This window comes from Macaca mulatta, chromosome 2, assembly GCF_049350105.2.
Source record: "Macaca mulatta isolate MMU2019108-1 chromosome 2, T2T-MMU8v2.0, whole genome shotgun sequence".
NCBI classification, from domain to species: Eukaryota; Metazoa; Chordata; class Mammalia; order Primates; family Cercopithecidae; genus Macaca; species Macaca mulatta.
In genome coordinates, this window is record NC_133407.1 from 33,028,112 (window position 1) to 33,048,291 (window position 20,180).

General features: G+C 50.3%; 1 protein-coding gene across 10 annotated transcripts in view; it reads left to right on the forward strand.

Moving 5' to 3' along the window:
- The window catches only part of COLQ (collagen like tail subunit of asymmetric acetylcholinesterase), a 72,081-nt gene extending 58,046 nt beyond the window's left edge, over window positions 1-14,035 (forward strand). For 9 of the 10 annotated variants that reach the window (XM_015132224.3, XM_077991433.1, XM_028843679.2 and 6 more), the window contains 5 exons: window positions 5,887-6,026; window positions 7,652-7,771; window positions 8,211-8,331; window positions 10,265-10,367; window positions 12,482-14,035. In XM_015132224.3, the coding sequence (XP_014987710.2) occupies window positions 5,887-6,026; window positions 7,652-7,771; window positions 8,211-8,331; window positions 10,265-10,367; window positions 12,482-12,551 (554 nt within the window). In that variant the 3' untranslated portion in view covers window positions 12,552-14,035. Of the gene's footprint in view, window positions 1-5,886; window positions 6,027-7,651; window positions 7,772-8,210; window positions 8,738-10,264; window positions 10,368-12,481 lie in introns of all 10 variants that reach the window. The other variant, XR_013413554.1, reaches the window with a different exon arrangement.
- The last annotated feature ends 6,145 nt before the right edge of the window (window positions 14,036-20,180 follow it).

The following is a 20,180-nucleotide window of genomic DNA, read 5'->3' on the forward strand; positions in this document are numbered from 1 at the left end:
CCAACCTTTGGTCTACTCCATTCACCTCTGAAATAGAGTTGAAATAGAAATAGACTTGTCACCCAAGTCCCTGTGGTCCACAGATACCTGGTGGCTGCTGTTCCTATGCTATACGTGGGTATCAGAACATTTTCAAGGCTGGGAGTCCTGGTCCCCACAGTTCAACTGTCCAAGGAGCACCCCACAACCATTCTTTCTGAGTCCCGTCTCTTCCCCAGGATACTCTCCTGTCCCTGTCTAGGAAGTCTCTCGTCTTCCATCCCTGACTCCCTCCTTCCTGATACTCCTCATATACCAGCACCCCAGTTAGGAGCTTTGTCCTTCAGAGAACAGAAGGCAGAAAGAAAAGTTTGTTTCCAATATTACCTGCTTTTAGCAAGGGCAAGAAAGCACCAACTCTTGCTACCTCCTTGAAATAGGGAGAGGAGGAAGGAAATACTGGGAGAACACACATTGATTAGTATGGGTAATAACTTATGTTTGCGGCACCTGTTTCCATGTTGTTAGGGGAATCAGATCTGAGATGCAACCCAGGCCACGTGCCCACACTCCATAATTCAGTTTTGGAATTGGCTGGATGCTCTGAATCAGGGTCCTTTCAACTAGTCCTCATCCTCCATGGTCCTGGGAGGCGGGATGTCCCCCTGGAGTCCCATGACTATGAGCTACCAACCCCAGAGACTGAGAGCATGGCCTGAGGTCTGGGTTGTGCTTTCAGAAGGGACTCTCTTGGCCCCTGGGGTACCTAGGGGCTCACAAAACTGGGGAGTAGGCCGGGCATGGTGGCTCACGCCTGTAATCCCAGCACTTTGGGAGGCCGAGGTGGGCAGATCACGAGGTCAGGAGATCGAGACCATCCTGGTTAACATGGTGAAACCCCGTCTCTACTAAAAATACAAAAAATTAGCCAGGCGTGGTGGCGGGCGCCTGTAGTCCCAGCTACTTAGGAGGCTGAGGCAGGAGAATGGCGTGAACCCGGGAGGCGGAGCTTGCAGTGAGCCGAGATCGCGCCACTGCACTCCAGCCTGGGCGACAGAGCGAGACTGTGTCTCAAAAACAAAACAAAACAAAAAAATGCTGAGGAGTAGTCCAGGGGCATGTGATGTGTGGATGCGTGGGAGGTCTGTAGTGGACTGGGATCTTAATGGTCTCACTGTGTTTATCTCTGCGTAAAGACCAACCCTCACCTGACCTGAACTCTGGTTCCCTCCTGGGGCTGGGGGATGGATGAGAAGGGCTAGGCTGGAGCTGTCAGCAGCTCCTCGGTGCCCGCTGTTTCTCTTGTCTTGTCAGTATTCTGTGTATTGCAATCCTGTCCTCTCAGCAGGCCCCACAGAGTCATACCTTTTCTCCCTGGCCTTCCAGCTCCCTCTCTTCCACCCAGTATGCCCACCTCCCTCTCCCTCGACTACCCCAGCCTCTGCCCAATCACACCCTGCCCTCTACCCTTCAGAGGATGCCATCTATGGAGCTGGAGCTATTCCTGTGGTCTCTCTGGGTCCACATGGCCTGACATGGCACTCCTCTCACCTCCTGTCCATCCAACGAAATTCTCTCTTCCTTCGAAGTTCTCTTTTCAGTAAGGCCTTCCTTGGCCCCTAACAGGATAGATCACCCCCCCCGCCCCGAGCCCTGGTCACATATTGCCTCTCTGTTATGGCCTCTCCATTGGTAACGTTTCTGCAGATGTGTTTCATCCTCTTGCTAGATCCTTGAGGGCAGTGTCAGCGGCTGAGTCAGCTTCACATCCCCAGTGGCACATGGTATGTGGGTGGATAGGGCTGCTTCCTGCAGGGGCTCCCAGGCAGGGGTTCTGTGGGTTCACAGTCCATCTCCTTAGGAGCCAAGCAGGATGGGGCCATCTCTTTGGACTGATGCCCCTGCCCCCAATTCCATCCTTTGAGTCACTTTCTTTCTGAGGAGCCTTCCTGAGTGAGGGGGCTGAAGAGAGAAAAGAGAAGATGGGGCAATAAATAATCCTGCTCTTTGGAAAAGTTTGGAGGGGTGGGGAGAGAGGGCGAGGAAGGAGTTAAAAAGAGCTATCCGGACAGGTGCAGTGGCTCACACCTGTAATCCCAGCACTTGGGGAGGCTGAGGTGGGCGAATCACTTGAGGTCAAAAGTTTGAGACCAGCCTGGCCAACATGGTGAAACCCCCATCTCTACTTAAAATACAAAAATTAGCCGGGCATGGTGGCGGGCACCTGTAATCCCAGCTACTCAGGAGGCTGAGGCAGGAGAATCGCTTGAACCTGGGAGGCGGAGGTTACAGTGAGCCAAGATCTCGCCACTGCACTCCAGCCTGGGCGACAGAGTGAGCCTCTGTCTCATAAATAAATCAATCAATAAGTAAATAAGATATCCCTGTGTTTGGGGCCAGCTGGATAATCATCCAGAGTTGGACTAGGCCTCCCAGATTCACTCCTGACATTACCTTTGACAGTCTGATAAAAGTCCCAAATTCACTCCTAGGGGGAAAACAACTCTGTAGAGCTACACCCAAGGTTTTGCACCCCGTTTCCCCGGGTTCCAGAACCCCTGTCCCAAGGCCATCATGAGATAGCCTCAGCCTCTGCAGACCACAGATAAAAACTCCCCTGGTCTAGTCCTACCCTCCTCTTAGAGATAAGAATCTTGAACCTCAAAGAGAAGTGATGCCTGCAAGGTCACAGCACTGACTGGGGGCCACCCTGGTCCAGAATCGGTCCATGACTCCTGTGAGTGTCAGCCAGGCGACCTCTAGAGGTTGTTGTGCTGGTTTCTCTGCCTTCTCTTAGATTCCCCTCTGCTGATCTTTTCCCACCGAGGCAGCCAATGGAAGTGGGAGGCTGCCTGGGCAAAGATGGAGAGCCGGGTCCTCTGGCTGCAGGGGGTGGGGATGAAACCCGCCCGAGACATGATCCTCCAGAGGTCAGGGTGGGGAAGTTCAGGTTGCTGTGTCCTTCAGTGTAGCCTGGCAGAAAACAGGCAGGGGTAATGGACACCCTCCAGCAACTGGGAGGAAGCTGCAGGGACACTGCAGTGGTGGCAGCAGGCTCCCTGCCGCGTCCTGTCAGGAGGTGACCTCAGTTTCTGGTGCCCAGTTCTGTGGGACTGGATGGTGCTGGGAGAGGTGGAAAAGGTGAAAGCTTTGTACTTACCTGAGTTAGAGGGAAAGAGGGGCTAAGAGGTGGGAAGGGAATAAAGGCAAAATGCCTTTAGGATGTAATTTGCAATAATCAAATTACAAATTTGGCCGAATCCTTCCTGTACCCAGACAGAGTATAAGTGAATCAGCGTGGTACCTGGGAATTGCTGGCTTCCTGAGAGCATCAGTATTCTTGGACGTTTGTCTTTTGAACGCATAGTGTTAAGTCAAACATGAATTCAAATCTCAGCCTCACCATTCATCAGCAGCTAATGGGACAAACTCCTGTCTCTCAGGCCACGGTTCTGGAGGAGTTGTTGGGGTCACAGAGCCTTCTGGAAGACTGCTGCAATCCCACCCTCATATTCTTGGTCACAGAGCTTTTCCACTTCAGTTTCCCCAAGTGGTTATTCCTAGGCTGGTGGACTCCCTGTCTCTCTGGGCTCTTCTGAAGATATCAGAACACACACTGGAACTCTTCCTACAGAATTATATTTGTACTTCTTGTTAGAACAGACAAGCAGAGCTTAGGATAAGATGTTGGCACAGCTCCATTCCCCTCGTGCCGTCAGCATTCTGATTGTAGGCATACGTGTCAACCCGCTCGGGAAGGTTCAGTCTCCTTCTCTGGCTGCAGTGGTTTCCCCGGGGTCCTGGCTGGATCTCTCCCCTGGGGTCATTTCATTTCCTGCCCTTCTGTATCTGTGAACTGTGTTCCCAGGCCCTGGCTGCCGCAGATGTCATACTACCTGACACCAATGACTGGCTGGCCTCCAAACCCACCCCCTGCTATTTTCCCAGAAGAAGGGATCCTCACTTATTTTTCTTCTCAGTCCCCATCTTTTCTTCTCTTTCCTCACTTCCTGTTGGATGGCTCTTGCTCTGGTGCTTTTCTGCCAGCCAGAATGTGACTTTTGCCCTTTTCCAAAGACTGTTTCTTTCCAATTAGTCTGCATTCATTCATTCAATCATCAAACACTTTCCATGCCCCTACTTTGTGTAAGCCCTGGTGGATGAAAACAGGCACTAGCCCTGTCCTTGTGGAGTGACATTCTACTGGAGATCAACCTTGATGGAAAAATTCCGCAGTATATAGAATCACAAACAAAGAGAAGTGCCGTGAAGAAAAGGCATAGGAAACCATGAAATTGTATCCCAGATATACATGACAGAGTCTGAGGATTCAAAAAGACCTCCTTCAGGAAGTGATGTTTGGACCCAGATCAGAAGGGAGTTGAGAGGCAGCTGGGGAGGGATGGAGGATGAAGGGAGGATGATCTGGCAGGGAAATGGCCCAGTTCTCAACCTTGGTGCAAACTGGAATCATCTTGAGAGCTTTTAAAAATATGGATGCCTGACCAGGCGCGGTGGCTCTCACCTGTAATCCCAGCACTTTGGGAGGCTGGGGCAGGTGGATCACTTGAGTTCAGGAGTTCGAGACCAGCCTGGCCAACATAGTGAAACCCTGTCTCTACTAAAAACACAAAAATTATCCAAACGTGTTGGCATGTACCTGTAGTCGGAGGCAGAGGTTGCAGTGAGCTGAGATTACACCACTGCACTCTAGCCTGGGCAACAGAGTGAGACTTTGTCTCCAAAAAAAAAAAAAAAAAAAAAAAGATGCCTTATACTAAAGTGGTTAAAAAAAACTTTTTAAAAAAATAAATAAGTAAAAGTATGGATGCTGCCCAGGTTCAGTTTAGTTTTCAGAAGTCTTGACAGAATTGGTTTGGGCATCATCAGAGCCTTTAAAAACCAAGGTACTGCCCTCACAGCTCTTCCGCATAGGTAGGGAGTACACCTTCTGATCACGTCTTTTCAAGACATGTCCTCACTTCTTCAGCACCAGGGGAGGGTAAATGGACTGGGCATATACTAACGTTCTATTTTCTTCCAGAAGAAATGAAAGAAACCCACACCCAGAAATTCCTCTGTAAAGATCCTACATTGGCTGGGCGAGGTGGCTCACGCCTGTAATCCCAGCACTTTGGGAGGCTGAGGCAGGCAGATCACTTGAGGTCAAGAGATCGAGACCAGCCTGGCCAACATGGCAAAACCCTGTCTCTACTAAAAATACAAAAATTAGCCAGGCGTGGTGGCACACATCTGTAATCCCAGCTACACAGGAGGCTGAGGCAGGAGACTCGCTTGAACCTGGGAGGCAAAGGTTGCAGTGAGCCAAGATTGCGCCACTGCACTCCAGCCTGGGCAACAGAGCAAGACCCCATTTCAAAAAAAAAAAAAAGATTCTATATATATGAAAAACAAAAGTTTTTTAAAATAATAAATGTTAACAGTCAATAATGTATTTGTCAGCAAGAAGCCCTCTGTTAATAATGGTCTAAACGAATAGGGCATTGTTTTTATCCAATAAAGAAATCCAGAGGCAGACAGTAATTGGCTTTGATTCAGCCTCTGACTGTCACTGTCAAGGCCCCAGGCCCCATGAGCCTTTCCTGCATGTTGGCTTATCTTCTCATGCTTGTGACTTCCTGGTTGCAACATGGCTGCTGCAACACCAGACGTCTTGCCTGTCTTCAAGGCAGGAAGGAGGGGGAAACTGTCTCCTACCAGCTATTTTTCTTCCCTTATCTCCTCCATGTCTTGGATCAAAAGCATCTCTTTGAACCTCTCCCTCAGGCATTCCCTGAAATGCTGTGGACTTTAACCTTTTTTCTGTTGCAAAGGTCACTCACATCTCCCTGGGTTGTTTGGTCTTCTCTTCCTTGGCTCTAAACACAGCAGTCTGTTGCTTCCTAGGACAACTTATAATGGGACCCAAAGGGGAAAGAGGATTTCCCGGGCCTCCAGGAAGATGTCTTTGTGGACCCACTATGAATGTGAATAACCCTTCCTACGGGGAATCCGTGTATGGGCCCAGTTCCCCGCGAGTTCCTGTGGTAAGGCTTTCTGGGAGAAGTCTGGGGTGGTTATCCATGAGGACCTCTCACCTGATCCTTAGGGGGCTTTGTGAAATCCTTTCAGTAAAACTTACTTTTTTTCATGACTCCGGGTACATGCTCATTATAGGAAATTGGAAAATAAGAGAAAATCAAAAGAGGAAAACCAAATTGCCCATTTGATTATGAGTTCATTTTGGGGTATTTTCTTTGTCTTATTAAAATCTAACTTTTATATGGTTGAGATTATATTGCATACAAACGTTGTACTTTTGGCCAGGCACGGTGGCTCACACCTGTAATCCCAGCACTTTGCGATACTAAGGCGGGCGGATAACAAGGTCAGGAGTTCGAGACCAGCCTGGCCAATATGGTGAAACCCCATCTCTACTTAAAAATATATAAAAAATTAGCAGGGTGTGGTGGTGCACACCTGTTGTCTCAGCTACTTGGGAGGCTGAGGCAAGAGAATCGCTTGAGCCCGGGAGGCAGAGGTTACAGTGAGCTGAGATCGCACCACTGCACTCCAGCCTGGGTGACAGAGCGAGACTCCATCTCACAAAAAAAAAAAAAAAAAAAAAAAAAAAATTGTACTTTGTTATCTTAGTTGAATTCCTGCCATGTTTTCACACTCTATAAGTAACATTTTAAACTTTTTATTAGAGAAAATTTCAAATACATATAAAAGCAAAGCAAATAGTGTAATGAACCCCTATGTACCCTTCACCCAACTTTAATAATGATCAATTCATGGCGAGCCTGTGTCCTTGTTTTCTCTTTATGCCCACTCACTACTGCCCATCCTCTGTTGGATTATTTTGAAGTAAACCTTGGACATCAATTCATCATAATCATCCATCCAGTGTGGCTGTGCTACAATTTACTTAACCAGTGTTGGTGTTTAACCAACCTATTGCTTATTGGCCACCCCCAAGCTTTTTACTAATGTAAATAATACTGTAAAGAACATCTTTGAGTAGGATAATTTTAAGAATCACTTCCAGATGTCAAATTATTTGACTATATGACATTGTCTTTTAATTTAATCTTGGGAACATTTTAAATATTTAAAAATGTTAAATCCAAGGCTGGGTACGGTGGCTCGTGCCTGTAATCCCAGAACTTTGGGAGGCCAAGGTGGGCGGATCACCTTGAGGTCAGGAGCTTGCAACCAGCCTGGCCAACATGGCGAAACCCCGTCTTTACTAAAAATACAAAACTTGGCCAGGCATGGTGGTGCACACCTGTAATCCCACCTACTCAGGAGGCTGAGGCAGGAGAATTGCTTGAACCCGGGAGGCAGAGGTTGCAGTGAGCCAAGATCGTGCCACTTCACTCCAGCCTGGGCAACAGTGCAAGACTCCGTCTCAAAAGAAAAGAAAAAAGAAAAAAAATGTTACATCCGAGTGAATATTTTAGTTTCAAACTTAGACATTAGGAACTGAATTGAGAAGGTGAGGCAATCAAGACACTGCTCTCACTTCAGAAGGAATGCTAGAGTGTAGTGTGCAAACTCCTCTTTCCACTGTTGAGCAGCCCGAGGATAGTCTGTTTCCTCCTCCAGCTTTTTCCCTGCCCCCTGCAGAAGTGTTTTCTGGAATCCTCACCAGTGTGTTCTCTGGCAGATTTTTGTGGTCAACAACCAGGAGGAGCTTGAGAGGCTGAACACCCAAAATGCCATTGCCTTTCGCAGAGACCAGAGATCTCTGTACTTCAAGGACAGCCTTGGCTGGCTCCCCATCCAGGTACCCCCAGGCCATCACCTCAGGACATACTCCCTGCCCAGGAGAGAGATGCATCCATTAAAGGAAGGGAAGGCCACCCCACTGGGCCTGGGAAGGGCTTTCTGTAGTCTGTCTGCATGGGAGGGCTGAGCATCCTCCCTCAAACTGTTTCTGAGCAGCCCTCCATTCCCCCACCCTGACCCCCAAATAGAAGCCCCTCTCTGAGTCAGGGTTCCAGGGGGTCTCCACATCCCTGCATGCCAGGTTGCTGTCTTGATCTGACCCAGCATTTAACCAGCTACAGAGCTCTGGGCGACAGGAAAGGAGTACCTTTCCCACCCCTGGGAGGAAGTCAAGGCATGCCCCAGCAGTGCCATCGGACCCAGAACAAATGACCTCCCTGCCTGCGGCTGCCTTGGTATGCCATGCTCCAGTTAATGCTGTGTGCTTCTTTGGCCAGCTGACCCCTTTCTATCCTGTGGATTACACTGCAGACCAGCGCGGCACCTGCGGGGATGGACTCCTGCAGCCCGGGGAGGAGTGTGACGATGGTAACAGCGATGTGGGTGACGACTGCATCCGTGAGTGAGGCCCAGCCCAGGAGGACCTAAGGCCTGAACAGCAGGGGGGTGGGACTTGGGGCCAGCCCTGGACACCAGCTGTGGTGCTTTGGGACCTTTCTAGAGCCAGAGAAGGGTGTACCCAGGCTGCCTTGTGCCACCCACCCCAGCCCCTGCTGCCCCAATTTCAGCCCATATGTTAACTCTTCCACCACCCAAGCACCTCACCAGGGGTGGATGTCAAGGATCCTGCCCCCAGTTAGGGCTTCTTTATCTCAAAATGTAGCCACCAGGTCCTCCCAGTCCTCCGTCTTAGCAAACCCATGTTACAGGTGCAGAAGATAAAAGTGATGGGCTCTCACTTTGCATGGAGGAGTGAAAGGCAAAAGGGAGAGGCCAAGAATCTGAATGAGGGCTCATTTACCAGGTAGAGCTCTAGTAGCAAAGCCCTCCACAGGGGGAGCTGGGCCAGCCAGAGCTGCCATCAGCCTTGTGGGCTGCTGCCTTAACTGGTGGGCAGCAGGCTCTGGAGGGCTCGCTTTTGTTGTTGTTGTTGTTTTTTAATCAAGTAACAAAACCAGGAGATGTGGTGGAAAGCATGAGCTTTAGAGTCAACAGACGTTGAATGCAGGCCCTGAGAAACACCAGCCACCCTCAGGCTCCAGGCAGAGGCCACATGATGGGTGGGGTAATGGGGGGCAATTTACAGCTCTGAGCCTCACTTTCCTTGCCTGTAAAATGGGTATGATGTGCTGGCTGCTCAAGTCCCTAGAGATCCTGTGAGCTAATATGTGCAGGAATTATCTGGATATAATAAGGGTTCAACCACCACTCCCTGAATTCATGTAGGGCTTGTGGTTTAAGCCCCTCCTCTAAAGAGCCAGGCTGGAGCTCAGGGCTGTATGTGTGTGGATGCAAAGTCATGGTCCTTGTTCTTAAGAAGCTCAGGGGAGGCTGGGCACAGTGGCTTATGCCTGTAATCTCAACACTTTGGGAAGCTGAGGTTGGAGGATCACTTGAGCCCAGGAGTTCGAGACCAGCCTGGGCAACAGAGCAAGACCCAATCTCTACAAAAAAATTAAAAATTAAAAAAATTAGCCATGCCTGGTGGTGCGCAGTTGGATGTTGAGGTGAGAGGATGATTTTTGAGCCCAGGGGTTCAAGGCTGCAGTGAGCTGCGATTGCACCACTGCACTCCAGGCTGGGAGACAGAGCGAGACCCTGTCTCAAAAAAAAAGTTCAGGGGAAGGATGACAGGGCAAAGTGAGTGATGGGAGATGCTGCTGACTGTCTCAGTGTGGCCGAACTGTCTCCTGACAGCTCCAGGGATGGCATCCCCGAGAAGGCTGGCCCTGCCCAGAGTCCCTTCTGCCTCTGGTGTACAGTGTCAAATAGGAGCTCTCACAGTGGGTAGGAACTAATGGACTCTGCCTGGCATGTGAAAACGAAGCTGGGGTCCATACTCCAACACCCTCCCATCGTGTGAGAGCAGAGGTCTTTGCTGAAGATCATGTGGCTCCCCAGGGACACAAGGCTGGGCTCACCAGTGTCACGCAGAAGCTCTCTGTTGACAGATGAGAGTCACCACGCACCCTCACTGGGGCTCAGCAGTCTCCCAGCCCTCACTCCTGGGACCCCACAGTGGCTTTATGAGGTGGAGGTCATGTCAGTGTCCCAGTTTTGCAGATAACGACCTGGAGTCTCCCCACCCCTCAGCTAGTAAGTGGTCAGGTGGGGCCAGAGCCAGGGTCTCCTTCTTCTTGTCCCATGGCACATCAGTGTGGGACCAGAGCCTGAGGGCAGTCCCTGGTGGAGTGTGAAGCTTAATGGAGGTCAGTTTCTTAAGGGGTGCAGCACTTAGGGTGGATCCCTTGGGCTGCATGGTCCTTACAAGCTGAGGCAAGCCTGTCGCCTCTGCTCCTTCTCAGGACTGCACCTCCTTATGTCCCCTCAGGCTGTCACCGTGCCTACTGTGGAGATGGTCACCGGCATGAGGGTGTGGAGGACTGTGACGGCTCTGACTTTGGCTACCTGACGTGCGAGACCTATCTCCCTGGGTAGGGATGGCTCCTCTCCCTCTCTCTCCTCCCTCTTTCTCCCTCCCTCCTCTTTGCTTTCCTTCTTTCCTTCACAAATATTTTGAGTGCCTCTCCACTTTGTGGTGCCTTCTAGACACTGAGGTATGGTGACGAATGACACAGCACGTGCTCCCTGCCCACCACGTGCCCTCTTGGTCAGCACTGCCTGCATGCCACTGAGGCTGAGCCACGGCACCCACAGCCACCTGCTCTGTCCGAGGCCCAGAGGGGAGCTGCGGTCTCTGTGCTCAGCTGCTGCCATGTATGAGCAGCCCCCAAACCCAGTGGTCACCACGACTGCTTAGTCTCCTGGGCTGTGGGCCGAGGTGGGAAGCCCAGTGGAGAGTAAAGGTCTCAGGGCATTTCCAAGAATCGACGTGTCTACCTAACCTGACTTCCCTGGAACACCCTCAGGCATGCCTGTGACTGCAAGTGAGATCAAATCAGTCTTTATATCTAATTTTGCAAGCTCGTGGCCCCTCCAGGAAAGTACTCCCTCCGAGGACCCCTCTAGTTATTTCTGAGAATCCTCAGCGGCTATTTATGTTGCTCAGGACAAGTATTCTAGTGTCCTGGCTCCACGCTGGCACCTGCCAAACCAACTGAGGGCCACCGCCCCATGAGGTGCTGATTCCATGCCCAGATTGTAACCGCTGGGCTCCTTCCAAGGTGCAGAAGGTACATGTCCCCCCAGTCCTTACAGAACCAGAGTTGTACAAAGTTCTCAGGAAAATGAGGAGGCCGTTCCTTCCCACCCAGGCCATGCCCTGCTCTCCCCTGGGTTCCAGAGTGGATCTACTGGTGCCTCTGATCTCTTCTGTCCTTGAGTCCAGTCTCTTCAGCGTTTGCTCCCATCACATTTCCTCTTGTAGACTCGGACCCGGGCCCTTGGCAGGGCCGGGGAGCCATGCCTGTCTTTCCATTGCCCGCTCTCTGCTCTCTCTTCCAAGGGGGTCTCCTAACACTGTCATATTAGTATGTTCAACCAGGTTGCGAAAACTACAGACCTGTAGTCTCCCCCGACTCCAAGCCTGTTTAGGCTTGGCCCCCCACTCCATGCATGTGTCTGTGTGCAGTGCTCCCCTCCCTGAACGAAGGAAGGCCCCTGACAGGCCTCTGCCAGAGCTGGCTCTTCATGGCTCCACAGAGACAAATGAGTATAGACGATCAGATATGGAGTGCAGGATCGAGTAGAGCCCAGGGCTCCCCCACGCTCACTGTGGTTACACAGCTACACCCCAGAAGCCTCCCAGGGATGCTTGTGACTGTGCCTGTGAGGTTTAACACCCTGTCTCGGATGATCATCCGGGCTACAGAGGTATAAGCTGCACTGTCCAATATGGTAGCCCCCACTCACAGGCCGCTGTTCAAATGTAAAGTAATTATAAGTAAACTTAAAATGCGGTTACTCAGGCCAGGTACTGTGACTCACGCCTGTAATCCCAGACCTTTGGGAGGCCAAGGTGGGCAGGTCACCTGAGGTTGGGAGTTCAGCACCACCCTGGCGAACATGGTGAAATCCCACCTCTACTAAAAATATAAAAATTAGCTGGGCTTGGTGGCGCGCGCCTGTAATCCCAGGTACTCAGGAAGCTGAGGCAGGCCTGGGAGGCGGAGGTTTCAGTGAGCCGAAATCATACCACTGCACTCCAGCCTGGGGACAGAGCAACACTCCATTTCCAAAAAAAAAAAAAAAAAAAAAAAAAAAATGCAGTTATTCAGTCACAGTAGCTATATTTCAGGAGCTCAATAGTCGTATCTGGCCAGTGGCTTCACAGATACAGGACATTTTTGTCGGTAGGGTGCATTGTAACAACAGTACTGGAAACCTTTCAGGCCTTGAGAAGGGAGTGATTCCCTCATAGATGCTGTGCTAAGAGCAGGGCGACCACCTCCTTCCACCCAGGCCCCTAGCTGGAGCTCAAGGCAGAAATCCCAGAGACATGATTCAACTCCCCCAGGCCTCTCACTCCAAATGAGAATGGGAGGTTTTTATAGAACCACTGACCCTTGGCCACTGTTTGATGAGGTTTGACTGGGAATCACCAGCATATAAGAGGTGGCCTTTTAGAATGTGTCTTTGCCTCCCTCAGGTCATATGGAGACCTGCGATGCACCCAGTACTGCTACATCGACTCCACGCCCTGCCGCTACTTCACCTGAGGGCCGTGAGGTGGCCTGCGCCCCACAGAACTGGCAGCAGCTTCTCCACCGTCATCAAACTGGCCGTGTCCTGGCCCCGTCTCCACCCACCTTTGTGTGACAAAAACAAGGACAAATTCCTGCTACTAAGACATGCTGTTAACTCAGTCTGACTGGAAGAATTTAGGACCACTGCATCCTGTCTTAATCCAAGGTACTGGAAAACCTTCCACATGCCCAGCCTGAGACCTGTTCCCCATCGCTACCACCCGGCCGAACAACCGGCTACCATGCTCTTCCTCTTCTGGAATGTCGCTGACCCAGGCTGTGGACTTCGCTGAGCACTGTTAGACACACAGAGACCTGCAGGCTGTTTTAGTACGTTTTGATCTCTTTGGGGAATCTGGAGTACAGGCCTCTCCGCCCCTGACCTCCGAAATGAGCAGGCACTCTCACTCACCCTGGGCAGCTCGCTGTCGGGTCTCTCTAGGCCTATGAACCACAAAGCAGGGAAGTGGGCACATTCTCTCAGGGCGGCTCACAGCTTTGAACCTGCCACAGGACCCCAGCCCAGCCTGACGTGGATGTGGCTGCCCAGGAAGAGACTTAACTGTGAAAAAGTACTGAGAACCCACCTGACCCAGGCTTGCCCCAAGCAGAGGACAGACAAGACGCTCCTCTTCTCAGTGTTTCCCAAAGGGATGGCTCTTGTGGTTCAAAATCTCCGGCACCATCTTGACCTCTTGGCTCTCTCTGCACTTTGGCCCTGTCTCGAAAATGTCCCTCAGGTCCATTTCCTGTCCAGAAGACTCACGAGGACTGTGTGACCTGCACAAGGCCACACCTGGGCAGGCTGTTGCTATCTCCTTGGTCCTTAGGCAGATACTTCCCTGGGTCCCCCATCTAGGGCCAGCTGCAGAGGGCTTCTCTCTAGGCAGAGCGTTCCTGGCCGGAGCTCTACCTCCTTGCCTCCTGCTGACCCCGACAGCGTCCCGTGGCATTTCTTTCCTGTCTGCATATTGCATAGCCTTGTCCTGTGTGCCTGAGCTCCTCCCTTTTCAATAAGATTATTAGTCCTGCATGTCTGTGAGCTGCCTTTCATCACCATTTTTCCTGAGTGGGGCTTAATTTTATTTTGGAAAGATATCTCCAAGATGAGGTCCACCCCCACAGCAGCAGATCTCAAGTAGAAATTGCCCATTTGTTACCAGCTGGAGGGACACCCCTGGGTTTTTGTACAAAGCTATTTGATGAGCCTGAGCCTTGGGGACTCAGCAGGCTGGAGCTTGGGGCCTGGTGGACCATCACCTGGTGTCTGTAAGTGGACCCAGTCTCCCACAGGTGATATCAACCTGAGGGGGGCATCTTTAGAGGCAGGCACATGGGCAGCCCTGTTCCCTTCGCCTCCACTGCAAGGCCTGGGGAGATGTTGTTTTCATGCTGCTTCTACCATCACACTGGGGTTTCCGGAGGGGAAATAAAATAAAGGCAGTTCATTTCCCCGCTGTGGCTCTCTCTTCCGTTGGGGGTTATGGGGGGCAGTGTCTCAGCATTGCCAGATGGAGTGAGGAGTCTAAAATCAAATCTGCTTCCCAAACTCTGTGGAGGGTTCTGGAATGTGGAAGCATTCCAGCTGCCTCAGGCAAAAGGGAGGAAACAGATCCAGAGAGGTCGTGGACTTGCCCGAGATCACAAAACCTAGTCTTGCTAGGCCAGCCCTGTCCTCAGCCCTAGTTTTAGGACCTTGTTTAGGATGGAATGGAGGGCTAGTACTACTCCTGGACCTGGCCAAGAGAGGCCGTGTCCTGGGTCCCAAGGCTGGAGGGCCCCACCCTGGCCCTCCTCTGTCCATTACTCTCTCCACAGGGCGAGGTGTCTGTGTGGCCAAAGTGACACACCCTTTGGAGCTTGCACGCCCCACTCCTAGACCATGCTCCAGGTACCTGGGAAACCACAGTTCCCCACCCAAGTGGTCTTGAGCCTGCTTCCTGGACCTGCAGCCCTCTTGCCCATGTCTCTCCTCCTGAGTGTGACCTGTACACATGCGGGCCTGGGGGTGACCAGCAAAAAGTTGTTTGTAGGAATTATAGATGGGGCTTGGAATGTGGGCTGGGGTTTCCTCATGGACACACATGAGGCCCTTCTTAGCGTGGGATAGGCCGGGGTAAAAACAGAAGGGGATCTGGCTGTGGGCTGGACGCTCCTCTTCTCTTGCTACCACAGGACTTTGTGGAATCTAAAATTCCAAATTCAAACCTGGTCTTCCATTCTTTATGAAAGTATCCTTTTTGAGGGAAGCAGAACATATTGAATCATTTAGTTGGGAGTGGTGGTATGTGCCTGTAGTCCCAGCTATTTGGGAAGCTGTGGCGAGACATCACTTAAGTCCAGGAATTTGTATTCGTCCATTTTCATGATGCTGACATACCTGAGACTGGGCAATTTACCAAAGAAAGAGGTTTCATTGGATTTACAGTTCCACGTGGCTGGGGAAGCCTCACAGTCATGGCAGAAGTCACATCTTACATGGATGGCAGCAAGCAAAGAGAGAGAATGAGAAAGAGTTTGTGCAGGGGAACTCCTCCTTTTAACACCATCAGATCTCATGAGACTTGTTCACTATCATAAGAATAGCATGGGAAAGACTTGCCCCCATGATTCAGTTACCTCCCACCGGGTCCCTCCCACAACATGTGGGAATTCAAGATGAGGTTTTGGGTGGGGACACAGCCAAACCATATCAGGTGGCATGTGCCTGTAGGCCCAGCTACTTGGGAGGCTGTGGAGAGAGGATCACTTGAGTCCAGGAATTCAAGGCCAGCCTGGGCAACACAGTGAGACCCTCCCCCAACTCCACCTCTAAAAAAAAAAGCAAAACAACAAAAATAGTCTGTTATTTGATTATAATGTAAATACCTAGACATGTGGTATGTGAGTGTCCATATATACTCTTTCCTGGACCCTGAAATATTAGGGATGGGCCTAGGGATCATGCCAGCACTTTGATAGGCCAAGATGGGTGAATCGCTTGAGCCCAGGAGTTCGAGATCAGCCTGGGCAACATGGCGAAACCCCATCTCTATAAAAATCAGCAGGGTGGGGTGGCGTGCACCTGCAGTCCCACCTACTTGGGAGGCTGAGGCAGGAGGATCACTTCGGCCCAGTAGGTTGAGGCTACAGTGAGCCATGATCACGCCACTGGACTCCAGCTATTTCAAGGGACGGTTCTGAAAGGCTCAGGACATGAAAGGATTCAAAGTCACATGTTTTAAGAATATGTGTAATAGTAGTAATTCGGGCCCTTTGGCATTTTGAAATTGAAAGATGAGAGATTGCGGAAGATGGGCAGCTCCCAGCCCTTCCTTGAAATCCTAACTGTGAGGTAGGGAGCTGGTTCAGAAGTGGGTGTGCTGCCCAGGGAGCCACAGAGTTGGTATCCAAGAGCTCATCTGTGCCAAGTAAATGTGTCCTGAGATAATCTGCTGGTCCAGGAGGAAGTTGGGGTGCTACTATGAATGTGGAGGGAAGAACACTGAACAGGGGGTACAGGTATCTGGTTGATCACTTCTCATGATCTCAATTTCCTCATCTGAAAAAGACTTTGAATAAAGGCTGAGTTTTCTTCCAACTCTAACAGATTGTGGGTGTGATGCCTGCCCTTCAGCTTTGACAGAACATACCCTAGGAGCAGAATGGATTCCCTTAGCTGCTCCTGAGGCTGTCACGTGGGGTGGTTTAGAGTAAGACAGGGGCTCAGAGATGCAGTTGGTCACCAAAGAAGGCTATGCCAGTCCATATGCTTTCATTGGCAAGAACAGAAAATCCAATCTGAATACCACAAGGTGGTATTTATTGGTTCATATAACCAAAAGTCCACTGTGGTGGGGTGGAGATCAGGCATGGTTCAGTCAAGGTCGTCATTCTATTCCTCTGCTATCCTCTCAACTATTTGAACCTTTCCATTAATTTGATCCTTAGGGTGGATCCTTAGGGTGTTGACTGCTGCAGTTTCAAGCTTACATCTGCACCCTGCAAAATCCGGAGGAAGAGACAATGCGTATTCCAGTGGCTCTCAAGAAACTCCTTTCCAGGCAGGCATGGTGGCTCATGCCTGTAATCCCAGCACTTTGAGAAGCTAAGGTGGGTGAATCGCTTGAGCCCAGGAGTTCGAGATCAGCCTGAGCAACATGGCGAAACCCTATCTCTATAAAAAATCAGCAGGGTGGGGTGGCGTGCACCTGCAGTCCCACCTACTTGGGAGGCTGAGGCAGGAGGATCACTTGGGCCCAGTAGGTTGAGGCTACAGTGAGCCATGATCACACCACTGGACTCCAGCCTGGGTGACCGAGTGAGACCCTTTCTCAAAAAAAAAAAAAGAAAAGAAAAGAAAGAAAACGTCTTTTCTTGAACTCCCCAGCAAACCAAGGAGGCTCATAGCCTGTTTCTGAACCAATTTCTATTGGTCAGGAGAATGGCACTTGCTGACGAATGAAGGCTGGGTTTCTGAACCCATGGAGACAAAGGTTATAAGAATTTAGGACCACTGCATCCTGTCTTAATCCAAAGTACTGGAAAACCTTCCACATGCCCAACCTGGGAAACTGTTCCCCATCACTACCATACGGCTAAACAACTGGCTACAGTGCTCTTCTTCTTCTGGAATGTTGCTGACGCAGGCCATGGGCTTGGCTTAGCACTGTTAGACACATTACTCTTAGCCTGTCCCCTGGAGATTCTCCAGAAGCACAGAGGCTACATGGGGGTGACTTCTGGACCAAATATTGGGGAGTACAAATTGGGGGAATGGGTGCTGAGCACACATAATGTCCATTCCACTGGTTATCTGGTTTTGCTTCTCCTTTTGGCAGGAATAGGTGCTGAGTTGCTTGAGACAAACACTTGGGAAGACTGCTCACACAATACCCACAAGGCTACTGGTTGATTTTTTTTTCTTTGAGATGGAGTCTCACTCTGTTGCCCAGGCTGGAGTGCAGTGGCACAATCTTGGCTCACTGCAACCTCTGCCTCCCAGGTTCAAGCGATTCTCCTGCGTCAGCCTCCTGAGTAGCTGGAATTATAGGTACATGCCACCACGTCTGGCTAATTTTTTATTTTTAGTAGAGATGGGGTTTTGTCATGTTGGCCAGGTTGGTATTGAACTCCTGACCTCAAATGATCCGCCTGCCTTGGTCTCCCAAAGTGCTGGGATTACATACATGAGCCACCGTGCCCGGCCTTCTGGTCAAGTCTTTTAATTATTTTTGTTGTTGTTGTTAGAGATTGAGTCTCACTACGTTTTCCAGGGTGGTCTCAAACTCTTGGCCTCAAGCGATCCTCCCACCTCCATCTCCCGAAGTACTGGGATTTCAGGCCTGGTTGATTTTGACAGGTCCACTCACAGAGACTGACTTCTCACGGCGTGCCATGGGTCAAGAAAGATGTGGTGTAGTTTGTGAAAAAAGAAGATTGGATTCACACATCTGAATTTGAAACCTGGCTCTGCCACAAACTCGCTGTTTAATTAACCCGCTTAATTTACTTAACTTCTCTGAGTCTCTGTTTTCTCACCTCTAAATGGGGAATAATAGAATAGTAGTACCTTATTTCAAGGTTGTGGTGAATTGTAGTGATAACATGGTTTAAGGCCAGGTGTGGTGGCTCATGCCTGAATCCCAACACTTTGAGAGGCCAAGGTGGGCAGATCACCTGAGGTCAGGAGTTCAAGATCAGCCTGGCCAATATGGTGAAACACCCAACTCCACTAAAAATATAAAACTTAGCCAGGTGTAGTGGTGCACGCCTGTAATCCCAGCTACTGGGGAGGCTGAAGCATGAGAATCGCTTGAACCCAGGAGTCAGAAGTTGCAGGGAGCCGAGATCATGCCACGGCACTCCAGCCTGGGTGACAGAGTGAGACCCTGTCTCAAAAAAAAAAAAAAAAAGAAAAGAAAAAGAAGCTATTTAGGAAGTGTTGGATTTTATTTGTCATTATCATTATTTAGTGGCTCAGGCCAAATCAATCACCTCTTTGGGGATTTAGGGGTATTCACAAAATTTCACGGTGATTTTTTTCAGGTGGCAGGAGTAACAAAGCAAGGCTAGAGATGTCACTGGAAAGAAAGCAGTAGTCACTCAAAAAAAGGAATGGTTGGCCGGACGCAGTGGCTCATGTCTGTAATCCCAGCACTTTGGGAGGCCAAGGTGCGTGGATCACCTGAGGTCAGGAGTTTGAGACTAGCCTGGCCAACATGGTGAAACCTCATATCTACTAAAAATACAAAAAGCTTAGCTGGGTGTGGTGGCAGGCACCCGTAATCCCAGCTACTCGGGAGGCTGAGGCAGGAGAATCATTTGAACCCGCCAGGCAGAGATTGTAGTAAGCCTCATGCATTGCACTCCAGCCTGGGTGACAGAGCAAGACTCCCTTTCAAGGCGGAAAAAAAAAAAAGGAATGGTTATGACATTTTTCAATTGCAGCAGTGTGGGAGAAATATTCCTCCTGTTAATGTTGCAGCTGGCTTTCTGAGTGTCGGCTATGACAGTCTGAGGCATGGTAGGGGCACAGAGCTGACTTACTCTATCTGGACTGATTTTTTTACTTTCAGGACTGGACTGGTTTTGATGCTTTCACGCATAACAGAAGCTCAAGCTCTGCTCAGCTGACCCCGAAGGATCCAGCCTGTCTCTGGGCCAGAACTCCTACCATGACCAGGGAAGTGTAGGGTTGGGATTTGACCCTGGGCCTCTTATCTATCCAACTGCGAAGCCATTTTAGTAAGATCTGTAAAGCAAAGTGAGGTTTTTGATGGAAGCTTGGTCACCAGCACTTCACTTAGGAACCAGTGCTGGGGAAGGGGGTGGGGCAATTTCTGAGTGTCTCCTGGGACAGACACACAGGCCATCGCTCCGTTAGGGGCATGGAGGGTATGTGTGGGTCAAATTGCTAAATAGTCTCCAAAGCTCATTACAATTAATGGGCCGACCTATTCCCCAATGCCCGCTTTACTGGAGTTGTTCGGCCCCATCCTTCCCCCACAGTAGAGTGAGCCAATTAAAATTTTCAGCGAAGCAGTTCTTCAGCACTTGTGTGATAATAACCAGCTTACAGGTCAAGGACCTTGGCAATTCACCAAGGAGACTGTTACATTTGAGCAATTCAACATTACAATCCATGGGCCCAGAGGTTTCAGAAGCCTGCTTCCAGCCACCTCCACCAGGGTGCCAGGCATGTGAATGAAGCTAGCTTGGACTCTGCAGTCCAGCCCATGTGCCAGCTAAGTACCACTGAGTAACCTCAGTTAAAGCCACAAGAAGCTCACCTGCCTAACCAAGCTCTGTCCCAATTCCTAACCAACAAATCCCATGACATAAAATGGTGATTGTTTTAAACCACCAAGTTCTGGGGAGTAGCTTGTTACTTAGCAACAGATAACTGGAATAGTGCTCTTGGTAAGAAATGGCAGGAGGGAAGCAAACTATATGCAGTGAATAAAGGAGGGAGGGCCGAGTCAAGAGAAGCCATTGGGTGGCTTTTGGTGCCCTCTGCATGAACCATGAATAGAAATGTCTTAACTCCTACTGGAACTTTCTTATCTGGCCAGGGACAATGCCAGAATTGGGAGGGGACTTAGAGATCATGTGGCCCAGTGT